General features: G+C 36.6%; 3 protein-coding genes across 3 annotated transcripts; all 3 read right to left on the bottom strand.

Moving 5' to 3' along the window:
* Positions 1-3,022: 3,022 nt before the first annotated feature.
* Positions 3,023-3,654, bottom strand: LOC133711419 (uncharacterized). Its single transcript, XM_062137548.1, has 3 exons — positions 3,417-3,654; positions 3,169-3,235; positions 3,023-3,075 (listed from the first exon to the last, which is right to left on the bottom strand). Exons 1-3 carry the CDS (start codon positions 3,648-3,650, stop codon positions 3,023-3,025), a joined length of 354 nt encoding a protein of 117 aa, XP_061993532.1. The 5' UTR covers positions 3,651-3,654.
* A 2,190-nt stretch (positions 3,655-5,844) lies between these two features.
* On the bottom strand, positions 5,845-7,959 carry LOC133710384 (pentatricopeptide repeat-containing protein At1g50270). Its single transcript, XM_062136442.1, has one exon. The coding sequence runs from the start codon at positions 7,833-7,835 to the stop codon at positions 6,042-6,044; it is 1,794 nt and encodes a 597-aa protein (XP_061992426.1). The 5' UTR covers positions 7,836-7,959; the 3' UTR covers positions 5,845-6,041.
* A 344-nt stretch (positions 7,960-8,303) lies between these two features.
* Positions 8,304-12,861, bottom strand: LOC133710477 (E3 ubiquitin-protein ligase BRE1-like). The gene is made up of 6 exons (XM_062136547.1): positions 12,521-12,861; positions 11,352-11,600; positions 11,174-11,252; positions 10,053-10,174; positions 9,066-9,306; positions 8,304-8,728 (listed from the first exon to the last, which is right to left on the bottom strand). The coding sequence occupies exons 2-5, from the start codon at positions 11,580-11,582 to the stop codon at positions 9,073-9,075; spliced, it is 666 nt and encodes a 221-aa protein (XP_061992531.1). The 5' UTR covers positions 11,583-11,600; positions 12,521-12,861; the 3' UTR covers positions 8,304-8,728; positions 9,066-9,072.
* Between the last annotated feature and the right edge of the window lie 1,264 nt (positions 12,862-14,125).

Below are 14,125 nucleotides of genomic sequence, written 5' to 3'. Positions count from 1 at the left end.
AAGGATGCCCTTGATGTATGAGGCAGATCAGGCACTAGTTGTGCTGTCATGTGATGGTCAACTACTCTCTCCATCGGCTAATTATTGCTTGTTTGTTCTTTCTCTAGAACTAGAAGATGGTCTGGGTTTGTTGTTCTGCTGGTTGTTTGGTGTGTGCTTAACGATTCTGTCCTGCACTTTTGTTAAACCACTGAAACTGCAATGAAGGATTACTGCAATGTGGATTCAGAAATGGAATCTAGTAATGTGGTGATTATTTTGGCTTCATGAAACCACTTTTATGAAAAAGAAAACAAAACGTGGCTCATATTTTATTTATACTCCTTAACAATATGGAGATAAAACCACCCCATCAATAAGGTCAAGAATGCTTAATATGGAAATCCTATCGACCGCTTGTTGAACTAAGTAAAGAGATATTGGTTCTAAGTTCCAACTATTTGAGATGGCCTACATCAGAGCAGTCAGATACCTTTTCGACTCTGCTCTGCACATTTATATGTACAGCGAGAAAAATGTAACGAATTTTAGAATCTGAACCAAAAAAGTGGGGGTAAATTCAAAAGCAACTGGAGACTCTGAATAAATACTGAGAATCTGAGGGGGCGATTCTGAATCATCGTCTCGGTCGCTCCAGAATCTCTTCCAGCTCTAGCACTTGTCTTCAAATTTAGAAAGAGAGAAAGCATTAATTAATTGAGAATATTAAACAAGAATGTGAAGCGAAAATAGAGAGCCGGAGACAGAGAGAGAGACCTCTGAATGGTGCTGAGGTAGTGTGGTCCTGAAGAAGAAATTGGGTCTTGGCCTTGAGTCGAAAGTAAAGCAGCAAAGAAATTCAAAAATTGCAGAAAATAATGGTGAAAATGAAGAAGTATTCGCAGATTTTCACCTCCACCCTCCCCACAGGGAGTGGCAGAGAAGACCTGACTTCGAATTTTAAGCGTGTGTAAGGATACTATGACAAGAAAGTTTCATGCAATATCGTTTGAAAATGACAGATAGCTTAAACATCAAGTAACTTAGAGTATATAAATGGTTGTTTTTTTTTATAAGAGTCTATAAATGGTTGTTGAGGAGTTATAATATGACTACTTTCACTCTTATATCGAGTGACTGCATTCTTGGAATTTCGTCACTCATTTTTCAGTGCAGCTTGCAATCCACTGTAATCAAGTACATTGCTTTGAACATTAAGTTTCCATATGGCTGAAGATGGATGCAATTTCCCTAGACAGAGGCTTAAAAATTAAAATACATGCTTTGGTTGTCAAGAAGTGCAAAGGAAAAGATGGTTCTAGCTTATCTATATTGAAATGTAATTCATAAAACAAAAACATCCAAGCCATGAAGAATAACGAAATTGATCCATACAGCTTTTTAAACAAAGGCTCAATAACTTTGACTGTATAGACTTTATAAAAACCAAATGATGAAGATGTTTTCAACTGGAAGCCTATCCTAGCAAAGGCCAGCGGAACCAGAGACTCAGATACAACAGCAATGTTCGAAAAATATCCCAGACCTTTTCTAGCTAGGCATGTAACGAACTGCTTCTGAAATTTTGAGATGCACCATAAACAACAACACAACACAGATACAGCAGCTACAAATCTTTGTAATTAGAAGGTAAAAGTTCGATTTAACTGGTGTATGGAAGGTGGACCCTGAAGATGTCTCGCTTTCTAAGTTTACGCCTGCAGTTAGGACATTTGTGTTGAGTAGCTATTGCTTTTTCAATACACATCTTGCAGAAGATGTGGCCGCACTTCGTTGATGTTTCTTCAACCAATTGGCCCATGCAGATTACACAAGAAAACGCAGGTGCCTCAGGCTCACCCTGGGGCTCTATTGGAGCCATGGGGATACTGGTTTCCTGCAATAAGAAATTCCAAGCTTAGGTCTCAAAATTTTGGCATATCTTTGCATAATTAGTACTTTCATACATAAACAAGCTATTCAAAAGTGCAGCATGAGTTATTGAAGATAATTTGAAACTCAAATCAATACTTCCCTCTTATATGGTGATGTTCAATCATTTAAAGATAGATGCATAAAGAATCAAATCCTGAATAAATAAGAAATGACGTACAAGTAATGGGGTCTAAGGATATGAAAACCCAATTACAGACCAGAGATTATGAGTATGAGACACTAGCAGTATGAAAAGGTAAAAATGAGAAGAAATGAGCATCCAATAATATAAACTTCAATAACAACTCCTAATTGAATCAGGTCTGATCATTAGTTCGTACAACAGAGGATGGTAAGCGATAGGAAGACATTCAAATTTGAGATGACATGAACGGTGAATTTAATATATCTGCTTAAAGAATATGAGTATAAGCCAAAGGAAGAGCTATCAACATTACAAACTGAAAAAGGGAGACAAAAGTTACCAAATTAACAGGTAGACCAAGTCTAAATACAATTGACATCAGAACAAGGATGCAGAAACTGGATTGATATTCTATAATGAAAAGCAAGCAGACAAATATTTCAAGGCAAGTGCTGTACTCGAGTGAGAAACCTTCTTTTTTACCTACGTCCTACAACTTTCAACAAAGAAAATAGGAATTCAAGCAATTGTAGATTTTATACAAATAGTTGGAATGAAAATGTTTTCAATCTTTTGTCCAAAACTGAATCACACTTCTTCAAGGCCATATGCTGCTGTTTACACCACAGTTTTGAAGCTTCATCCTTCATATTTTATGCCTAATGTATGTTTAAGTAAAACTGTTTCAAACTCTATAACTCAAATGCAACAGAACTGCCAATTAGCTGCTCTATATAAAGCGAATAAAAGAAGTGATATACTATATCAAGGAGTAATATAATAACAACGGGAAGCTTCTTACAGTATCTTCGGTTTTGTTAAGAACTTCATCGTTCAAGGAAATCACTCCGTTGACAGTTCCAAGTCGGCCAAAGGAGATCCCCCATGTTATCAAGTCTGTTGATAAGATATCAAACGATTGTGCAACACCAACTGGAAATACAAAAAATATATATATATATATTAAGAGTAAGATTCTAAATGAGGGAGTAACTTGACAAATGCAAAGATCCAATCTAAATATAAGAATGTGGAAAATAGTGAATGGAAAATGCCTGTAATTGATGTAATATAATATAACAAATGCACACACCATTGATATTGGTTACCTTCAGTAAAATCTTCTGTATTGCTTCTTACTCTGCGAGACGGATTTCTCTGAGAATTATTCATGGCCTAAAAGGAAATTGTATAAGATTTAATGTTATGATGAATAGAAGAAAAATAAGCAGTAAATCTCAAATCCTAGAATGCAATTCTGAACCTTCAAAAGACCTTTTATGACTATGCAACATTCGCAAAACTATCAACTTTAAGCACTCATATAAGATTTTAGGACTAATGATAAATGTCATACCTCTTCAAACTTCCGTGGTGATATGATTAGACATTCATCATCAGGAGCATCCGAAGATTGTTGTTGAGATTGGACACTCGAAGGAGCAGCTAGAGCCACGTTCTCACTAGGAGGTGGATGGTTAAGGTCCAAATCTACTAACCTTGCTAATTTTCTCGCTCTTTCAGCCTCACTCTCATTCACTTGTTGAAAGTAACTCGATCCTCCTATGCTCAAGCTAAGAAGCTGATTCATTATCTTCAAAATACAATCCTGAACATCAGGTATGAGGTCCAAAGCAATCTTATTAGATAGCTCTCAATCTAAAACTTCATATAAACAGTTGACCACCAGATCCTCCCTGACTAATGCACTATCTTTTGGTTCCATTTGATGCTCAAATCTGATTTCAAGATTGCACAATTAAAAAAAGAACCAAAAGGGTCTTAAACACAACTGCAAAAACTATCACTTTCAAAAATCTCAAAACCCCTTTCTGATTTTTAACATGAGAAGAAGCCCAAAAGAAGAGAGGCATTTAAATTGTAAAAGCAGCTTATTCCTAGATGATTTGGCTGGCTCCTTGCTCCTTCCTCTAAATCAAAATCTCCACCCTTTCAAAGAAAAATGAACAAACACTATTCATTAAAGAAAATATCCGATTCATGACAAAACCCAGTTTCTCAAACCCAAATCAAAACAGGCTTCAAGGTTCTATATATTCTGCTTCTTGCACAAATGCCAAATTGATCACCAAAACAGGGCATCCAGTCCAAGAAAACATACAATAAGAAGGAATAAATCAAACCCCATAATCCAAATCAAAACCCACAAAGACAAAACTGAAGACAAAACAAGAACCAACCCAGAATAATATGAATAAAACCCAATCAACAGAAAGAAAGAAACCAAGAACAAGAAGAAGCCATACCTTTTGGTTTCAGGGCTGTAGACAGAGAGAACAAAACTCAAAAAAGCCAATGTGAATGAAACAGTGATTGTGTCTGGGTTTATTAAGCGAAGCGTTTGGTGTTTCTTGGAATTCGAAAAAACGAAAAGCAAATTGGGAAACAAAATCAATTGGCACCAACTTACCATTATTAAGGTGTCTTTGTTTAAAATTAATTGCATGCTCTGAAAACAGTTCTTGGAATTTTGTTTTGGGTTTTCCGTTTCACTGCCTTCTCGGCTTCCCATCGTCACTTTCCTTATCTCACTCCTCTCTTCCTTCCTTCTTCCCGCTCTTCGCCACCATTTGTAACGTAAAGCTGCACCAGTTTTTGAAAAAGGCAATTGTCTTGGGCTCGGGTCGGGTTATTTCCAAATGGGCCTACCGGGCCTGCAGGTGAACTCTTTTTTCGGTTTTTGAGGGTTCAAATTTTTGGAAATCGGTTTTGTTTTGGCTGAATTTCAATGTGTTATGAATTGAACGAATTTGGTCACCGTACATTTAAACATTTTTTGTCTCAATAATTTTTACGAAATTACTAACAAATATTGCAGCGATACCTTTTGAGATACGGACCCTTTCTCTTTTAGGAGCTTCCTTATGCCAGAAATTTGCTTCACATTCTTTCCATGTCAAATAGTTCCCTTACGTGAGCTTTGCTTAATCTGCACTGGTATCCTTGTTTAAAGAATTTAGTAGGTTTGTAGGTATTTAAGGAGTTTGGTATGTCAAGGGTGACAAATTTCGAACACGAATTAAAGGATACAGGGAACATGAAATGAATCTAAATGTACATTGAAAACTTGAGATTTTCTCCTCCATACAATTCAAATTATTTAAGCCAGTGGCCACTGGCCACAGCTTTGTGAATTTCTTAGTGATTTTAGTTCTTGATATATTTTTGTCCAGGCCCAAAATATAAATCAGTTGGGTCTGAATCAAACCGAAACTGATTGTAACACACTAACAGTCTATAACTGAAGTTATCAGTTCGACAATTTTGATTAAATAACGGCTTCATATTTGGACTAACTGTCGTGTCGACCCAAGCCCAAAAAGTCAGTTACCTAGCCACAGCCAGCCCTAAGCAATCTAGTACTTATAAACGATCTAGTATTTTATTCAAACCCTGAAACAATTACTAAACTCACTTTGTAATCTTATTTACAATTTCTAAAATGTCTCAATTTTACCGACAAAGTCATAAAGCCTCAAGTTTATTGAATAAAGTTGGTGAGTTGAAGTCGTATTATTGGGTTAACAACGGGTTTAATAGAATTTGTCATCAGGAACATCAATATTCGAGTATTTTGAATAAATATCGTAACAAATATGGTGAACTTAGAATCACTTGACCCCAAAAAAAAAAAAATTGAACAGAAAAACGTCAAAATCCCAAGCCGCATTCATGGACTGATCATTTGTGTTTCTCAATGCATTTTGATTATCAGATCAATAAAAAATTGGGACCATCCCTAAGGGGTTAAACAATTTCAGAAGTCTCCAAGAGATTTAAAGTAGTCTATAAGCATCTGTCTAACTTCAATTAATCAGATAAGAAGCCGGACAAATGATGCAGCAACTTGTCATTTTCTGACTATATATGCAACAAAGTTCAAAGCTGAATATCCTCGTCAATATATTGCTTGAGACTTTGGGATTAGTCTATGATACTTAATTATCAGCTTCCAGCAAAGTCAAAATGCTAGTAGGTTAGTCTCGGGAACATAACCAGAGAGTCTCAACTGCACAAGCATGTTTTCCAACATCACATATATATGATCTGATTCAGAATGTGATTTGTCAAACGCAGCGAACTCGAACATTGCACCATTGACTTCTATCCAGCTATACCCTGGTATTTTTTCAACGCCTTTCCCTTTCATGAGCTTCCTGATGCCAGCAGCTACTTTCCATTTTTTCCAAGTTGAATACAAGTTTGCCAGAAGCACGAATCTTCCACTGTGCTTGGAATCTAGCTTGATCAAATGACTTCCTGCAAGTTGACCTAGCTCAAAATTCTTGTGAATCACGCAAGCACCAAGGAAAGTTCCCCATATACCAGCTGTAGGCAACATTGGCATGTCCTCGATCATTTGTCTGGCTTCCTCCAAGTACCCAGCCCTACCAAGTAAATCAACCATACAGCCGTAGTGATCTACATTTGGCTCCAAATGGAAAACTTGCTTCATTGATCCAAAAGCCTTGCGTCCCTCATCTACAAGGCCACTATGAGCACACGCACTAAGAACACCCATGAAGGTTACTTCATTGGGTAGAACTCCATTCTGTAACATCTGCGAGAATAAGTTCAAAGCGCCTAAAGCATCCCCATGTGATGCCAACCCATTAATCATAGCAGTCCATGTAAAGACATCCTTGCTGGGCAGCTTGCTGAAAACCGATAGAGCCTTAACAATGCACCCACATTTTGCATACATATCTACTAACCCTGTTCCAAGCAACATGTTCACTTGTACTCTATGCCTATATATATAGCCATGGATCAACTTTCCTTGATCCAATGCCCCTACGTGCGCACAAGAGGTAAGTACACTCGACAATGTAGATTGGTTAGGCTTGACATCCTCCGAAACCATACATTTCAAGACAAGCAGTGCATCTTTATATTTCTCACATTGCACATAACCCGCTATCAACGCAGTCCAAGATACCACATTTTTACTCGGCATGGCACTAAACACTTTTCGAGCATCGTCATGGCAGCCACACTTCATGTACATATCAACAAGAGCACTACCAACAAAGACATCCCATTTTACTCTGCCTGCTTCTACATAGAAGCCATGAACACACCGCCCGAACCAAACATCACCGGCCATTCCAGCAGCACAAAGAGCACTAACAACAGTCACCTCATCAACCCTAATCCCAACCAATCTCATTTCCACAAAACACTTCATTGCTTCCAAAGCATGACCATTCTTAACATACCCATCAACCAACGCCGTCCAAGCAATCACATCCTTCTCAGTACTTTCAACAAACACCTGGTGTGCAGCCTCCAAGTACCCACAACCAGACAACACAGATATAAACGAATTCCCCACAAACTGATCCAAATTCAATCCAAATTTCACTGTATGAGCATAAAACTGAAATGGGTCTTTGTTTTTCAACTTGGGAAAGGCCTTGAGCAGCAATGGGAAGGTGTGCTGGTCCGGAACGACCCCGCTTCGGCGCATTGTTGAATATGAAACAAGGGACCTGTGAGGCTCTGAAGTAGTAGAAAATGCTCTGATGATGGAGTTCCATAGGTGAGTGGAGGTGGGTTCTTGTACATGGTCAATGAGGAAGGAAGCGTAGGCAAGATGGGTAGGCTTAGAGGTGGGTGCAATGGAAGTGAGAAGCTTGGGCAGCAAGCAATCGTTTTGTGATGGGCCAAGGGTAATGAGGAGGGAGTGAATTTGCTTCAAATGGTTAAAGGTTGTGTCTTTGTGGCGCAGAGACAAGATGGTGCTACCCATCATGCTACCTCATAGTCTTGAATCAGTTTCCCAATTTGGCTTGGGAAGTGTCCTAGTGGTTACCCAAAACCAGAAGGGTAAAGTTTGGTCCTTTGAGAGTTCTGAGAGAAGGGCAGGCCTCGATTTATTTGAGACAAAAAATCTCCTCAGTTTCTGCCTACTAGCTAGTTTGTGCCAAATCTTGATTCTTTTTATTTATTTTTTTGTTAATATGTTGATACTCATAAGCAGAAGAAGTTATAAACTCTTTGTTTGGAGCTCATTTCAAACATCTCACCATTTGAAGTTTATCCTCCACAGTTACACTGCGTTATTAGTTCATCGGAAAATTTTCCGTCACGGTGTCAAACTAGTTGAGTTCCGGCACGCATGGGTGGGATTGGGAACAATGTCACAAGACTTGCTGCAGCTTATAAATAATTCTCTTAACAATCGCAGAATCTCATTTTCTAAATATATTCAAAACAAATGAGTGCCAAAGAGTAGGGGTGTTTACTTTTCTATTAGAAATGTAACAAAAAAAGAGTACAGGTTGATACAAACATTTTCTCACTATTTTGGTCGAGTACAGTGCTGCCTGCTTGTGAACTACCCCAAAACAGTTGAGAAAGCGTATTGTCCAATTAGAATCAAATGTTACATGACCTACAAATCAAGAAAAGAATGATACTAGCACCACACGTTGATGGGAACATCAAAGTGCCATGCCTGAGGGTCTAGGAACCAGTTTGGCAAAGCCCATTGTTAGAACTTTTTAAATTCTGAACTTTACAAATGCCTGAGCTAGCTAACCTATAAGATCTAGAACTAGCTGCCCAACAAAACAATAAGCCCCATACATCTTGTGCAAGCTTCAACAAAAGTTGTATCTTTTCCCCAATATGATACCTAACCACCTGCATGCAAAAGGAGTCATTCGTTAGCCCCAATTCAAAGAATAATGATTAAAGTTGTAAACATCAAGTATCTTCCTACAGACATTTTCATACAGATACCAAAACTTACTCAAAATACCAAGTTAGTTTTGAGTATGTCTTTTTGACATAAGGTTCGCCTACTATTCCATAACAAGTCATATCTTTGAATAAAAAGGTCTAAACTCTTAAGGTAACATCTTGATCTGTCAGCACTAATAATACAGCTATGAATGTTTAATAAACCCACCCCACCCTACTGTTCTATCTATCTATAGCATTGCATATGGGAGAATGAAAATTAAAGAGAGAAATTTACTCTGCAATCATTTGGTAGGAAGGTACACCCTGATGGTGTCTTTCATTCTAAGCTTTTTACGACAAGTTGGGCATTTGTGCTGAACTTTTATTGATGCTTCAATACACATCTTGCAGAAGATGTGACCACATTTCGTCGATGTTTCTTCACTTAAAGAGCCCAAACATATTGGGCAGCTGAAGGAAGGTATCTCTTGAGGTGGTGTGCTCTCAGGAAGCTCAGGAGAAGGTACTTCCTCTATCTGCATTAAAACAAACTTCCAGTCTTTAGTTTCAAACTTCAAGAGTCTCTTAAAATAATAATTAAGAGTGAGAAGCTTAGGAAACCCCGAGTTTATAACTGAAATAATTGTAGGGCACAGTAAGGCACTGTCAATATCAAGATGAGGTATTCATAGTAAACCATATATCAGACACAGTTTCTACTCTTCTACAGAACTTCTCTTCTATCTAATTTCAACTTCTTCACCACCTATGCCCATAGCAAAAACATGTAGGTAGAAATATTCAACGTTATTACACCTTTTCACCAAACCTATATGGTATGCATTGAGGAAAGCAAATATTATATGTTATGCTTACAAACCTTAAGCCTATCATGTATTCATTTGAACTTCTAGCAACTTCTTTCTAATTTAACAAATTAAAGATAACAATTGAGTCTAGCATTGCAGTTCCAGCATTCAAGTAGACAAAGCTTGTCGCCCAGAGGTTAAAAAGGGCAAACCTGTACCAATTTTCTTTCCCTAACAGTACTTCAATGGAAAGCAAATGTAAAATTATTAATTTACTTCGTGAAACAAATATCTGTGATGTTATGACTATCTAAAATACAAGCTACCAATGGACCTTCTGCCCCCATCTAACTGAAAAGGTTTTATTACTAATATAAACAAAAGAAGGATAACTATTGATGCCAACCAATAGCAATCAAAAATAAGATAAAATTGTGCAAAAGAAAATATAATGAATGTAATTTTCCAATCACCTTGTTCTTGTCACCATCTTCTGAGCTAAAGTGAAGCTCCCAATTCAAAACTGCTTGATTTCGTAAAGTTCTTTTGCGCTTGTGGCAATGAAGGGGAATTTGAGGAATCTGAGCACCCCAATCTGAAGATACATGAAAAATTGAAGGCAATCAAATAAAAGCCAAGTGTAAATTCAGAAGTGTACAATCAGAAGAAGGTCTAAGAACTCCTTTTTAAAAGTGTTTCTTTAAAAGCATTGTCCTTTGAAATAGGAGTTAACAAAAAAGTATCACAAGTATCAAACAAAGCACACGCAAAACATGTATATCCAAATTCAATTTGAAATAATTAGTTGAATTGCAAAATTGACTTGACTAAGACCTTTAGTAAATAGAAAATGTAAAAAGGAGAGAGAATCAGTAAAACTGCAAAACAGTCAGAATGCTCTCTATCATGCCATACAAAACTCCAACTGCGTTTCCTCTATTCCATTGCAAAATTAACCATCACCTAGTTATTTCCAGAGGAGGGATTTCAATTTTCAATGTCTAGTTATTTATCCTAGATGAAAATGTAGGAATGATATCAGATTAAAGGATCCTGAAAAATTAGAACGAAAAGCACCAACATGCTAGATAAACCATAAAGCATCGATTTTGCAATTACGTATTTCAAATTTGAATGTCATCATATTTACATTTTTTATATGGAAAGGTTCTCTTACTAAACATATCGGCTAGATATTACCACCCTCTAATATAATGCATACAATCATAGACAGGGATAATCATTACTCTATATTGTAAATGGCTTAGACAAAGAATCATGACAGTGTAATGAGTGTCAACAACCTACTTCCAAGCATCAGAAGTGCCAGGCATAACTGAAGAACTATCTTTCTATAAATCGTTTCTCCTGAATTCAATGGGATCCTAAGGTCTTAAAAGACTGCACTGGAGGTTAGAGGAAGCAATGTTCGAAGATAATTGGTCTGCTATAAATTAGTAGGCATCCTTTTTCTTTCTAGAAAAGAAAAATAATGAAATCCTTTCAGGCACAAGCTTCACAATTATTATTTATATCGAACATTATGACAGTCAACTACATAAGAATGGGCCATATAAATCATGTCCAAACAAACCTGAATGGCCACCATGCATTTCTGTATTGGTAGCTACGACGTCCCTCACCTCAAGGTTTCTTCTGGAACTATTCTTGGACTGACAGGAAGGAGAAAAGAAAAGGTAAGTAAGCTAATAAGAGAATCATTACAAATAGGAAATTTAAAAAAATCAAATCATAGAAGAAAATCTTCATACTTGGGCATATATCACCGGGGATATGAAAGCAATGTCCTCATCAATGACCTCACAATCATTTGAAGTTTGTGGTGCTAACCGACCATGTCCTTCATCTTGACCTTGTTGGCTATTGGCCCAGGCAAATCTGGTATTTAGAACCACCTCCTCACACGGAGCTGGATAGTTGAGGTCTATAGTTAGTGGCCTCTTCCCCCTTTGAGAACATTCCTCTGAAGTGTGTGAGGCCATGCAGCTGTTGGTAAAATCCTACAAGTCCAGAAAGATGAAGAATATTAAACATTACCAAAGGACATCTATATTCTCTATGCCAGAGCTTAAAATCTGTAAAACCAAAAGGTTGATCAAATGAACCAAAGGCAGGGATGAAATATAACATAAGCACATAAGCTTTAGGATCTCCAATATCAAAACAATATACAAAAACCTGCCGGATTATTCAAGTTTACGATATCAAGAGATAAAGCCAAAGGAGAACTCTTGTAGTTTTGCTCGAAAATTAGAAACTCAAGTAAGAGAAATATACAACACATGACAACATCAGTAATGCTTCAATAATATATACTTATTAATAGAGCTTTCTAAGAAGCATTGCTCTACATATTATACACATACATAGGATGCGTCTGAGTAAACTGCCTGACCATTCATGAAGTAAACCAATTTCCTTCATACATGGAGACATCAACCCATCAGTGATTATACATCTATGGTTTCAAATGCAATTTTCAGCTGCGCAATCGAGTGTGATTGAATCCAAATCAAAGATCAAATCTTTTCTTGAAAAACGAAAAACCAAATCTTCAAACACGCCTAAAAGAACCCATACAATATCATCATTACCAGATAAAACTTTGCAATACGCTCTCTTTTTACAAAAACCCAATCCATAAACCGAGTGCTACCCAAATGAAATCCCATTAAACCCTTCTTGTTTCATTGATTAAATCGATTGGGTTTTAACAGAAACATGTTCCTTCAAAACCATCATTATTTGATCTAATACACAAACACCCACATACATATTCAAAGATTCCAACTTTTCAATCAAAAACCCATATATTCTCACATGATAATCCAGAACCCAGAACCCAGAAATCAGAAACAACAATATTCAACGCAAGAAATGACAAAAAAAAACCCAGAACCGAAAACAAGAAAATCCGTACCTAAACCTGAAGGAAAACCCCAGAAAAAAAACGAGTCTTTCGGTGCAAAGAAGATGATGGGTTTGAATCAATTTATAGACAGAGGAGAGGAGAGGAGAGAAGCCGAAAGAAGATAAAGAAAGAAAGGGAAATGATGATAGAAAATTCTATGTATCCTTCTCTTCCTGTATTCTTTATGACTTGTTTTTTTCTTGTTCTGGAAATCTCTCACAGTGAAAATGAGAAACGAGGGTCTTGTCTCTCCAATCCAAAATGGGACTTTTATGAGCGATTTCCTGGAAATTCTTGTATTCCCAATTGATTGTTGGCCAAAATTTGATATATGCAAAAGTACTTTCTGTCTTTAGGGGGTCTCTTTTTTCCAGCATTGCCATTACGTGGACTTGCAATTTTGGAAATGGTCAAAACAATGGGTCAACACAAACCAAAGTGCTTTGCTTTGCTTTGCCATGGTGGGTGAGAGTGTGAACCGGACCACTAACTCGAGAGCTGTGTTTTTCTTTCCTTTTACACCTAGAATGGAAGAATTTATACAATGGGAAAGGAAAGGTTTTATTGTGAAAAATTGGTGTCCCAGAAAAAGGTTCTATTGTTCTTTCGAAGTTTGGCCTAAAACACGATTTTACCCCATCTCGATTGTTTCCAAATTTATAAAATTTGAATATTGTTCCCAAATTATGTTAAAGAATCGATGTCTCCAAAGGTGAGCCTAATGTTTAAACAGAAAGATAATTTTCAATTATAGACATATACATTTTGGTAGATTAACATCTATTTCAATCAAATTGCTTTCAAAGATATCGTTGAATTCAGGAAACTTGGTGGATGACATTACAATATAACAAATTAACAACAGTCATTTCATGCAGGGGTGGAATCAGGTATAATATTTTGAGAGCGAAGACATATATATCTTTTTTTTAGTTTTTTTTTTTTTTTTTCATAAATTTCAATTATAACTATGAATGATACAAAAAAATATGGTCACATATTAAAGACAGATTTTTTTTTTCTTTTGAAGTTTTTTCTTATTATCAAGATTTTGTTTTTGAATTTTTTTTCTTTTGAGTAAATCATCACAGATATTTCATTAATTCTCAAGTCAGAATTATCATTACATATAATTTTGTTGTCATCTACAGACAGAACAAAGAATATGTGATACATACGAATATGTCAATTCATTTGGCATCCAATGCTCACTTATTAAAGCATAGTAGTACGCAAAGTTTAAAACAAAAAAAAAAACTAAATTTTCTCCTTGCTCTTAGAGCTAAGGCTAGGAGGTTTGCAAGTTTGCTTTGGGATTTTTATTTTTTGATCCCAATGGTGTTCCATGTTTCTTCTGTGGCTCAGACTATTCCAAAGATTCTTTGGGCACCATTATACCACCTAGGGTTTCCACAAGACCAAGAGATTTAGCTGTAAAACGTAATAAGAATTTAGGCTTCGATCTTGACCTTCTTGGTTGGAGCAGAGAGACCCTTTGCAGTGTCAACTAAATTATGTACCATAACCTTCAGCTTCTTTGGGTATAGGGTATAGCACATTAGGCACACACGAAATTTATAGTGTGCCTTTATAACGCGCCGTATTGATACTCAT

This window comes from Rosa rugosa, chromosome 5, assembly GCF_958449725.1.
Source record: "Rosa rugosa chromosome 5, drRosRugo1.1, whole genome shotgun sequence".
Classification (NCBI taxonomy): domain Eukaryota; kingdom Viridiplantae; phylum Streptophyta; class Magnoliopsida; order Rosales; family Rosaceae; genus Rosa; species Rosa rugosa.
The sequence above is the reverse complement of the archived record's forward strand: the minus strand, read 5'-3'. Positions and strand labels throughout refer to the sequence as shown.

Excerpts from the sequence above, each read along its gene's own strand:
- LOC133710477 (XM_062136547.1), bottom strand. The coding sequence starts at position 11,582 with ATGGCCTCACACACTTCAGAGGAATGTTCTCAAAGGGGGAAGAGGCCA. Across the intron at positions 11,253-11,351 it reads CCCCGGTGATATATGCCCAA|TCCAAGAATAGTTCCAGAAG; the intron begins GTATGAAGATTT and ends CCTTCCTGTCAG. Across the intron at positions 9,307-10,052 it reads AAGATGGTGACAAGAACAAG|ATAGAGGAAGTACCTTCTCC; the intron begins GTGATTGGAAAA and ends GTTTTAATGCAG.
- LOC133710384 (XM_062136442.1), bottom strand. The coding sequence starts at position 7,835 with ATGATGGGTAGCACCATCTTGTCTCTGCGCCACAAAGACACAACCTTT.
- LOC133711419 (XM_062137548.1), bottom strand. The coding sequence starts at position 3,650 with ATGAATCAGCTTCTTAGCTTGAGCATAGGAGGATCGAGTTACTTTCAA. Across the intron at positions 3,236-3,416 it reads CACCACGGAAGTTTGAAGAG|GCCATGAATAATTCTCAGAG; the intron begins GTATGACATTTA and ends ATTTCCTTTTAG. Across the intron at positions 3,076-3,168 it reads TACAGAAGATTTTACTGAAG|ATTGGATCTTTGCATTTGTC; the intron begins GTAACCAATATC and ends TCTTATATTTAG.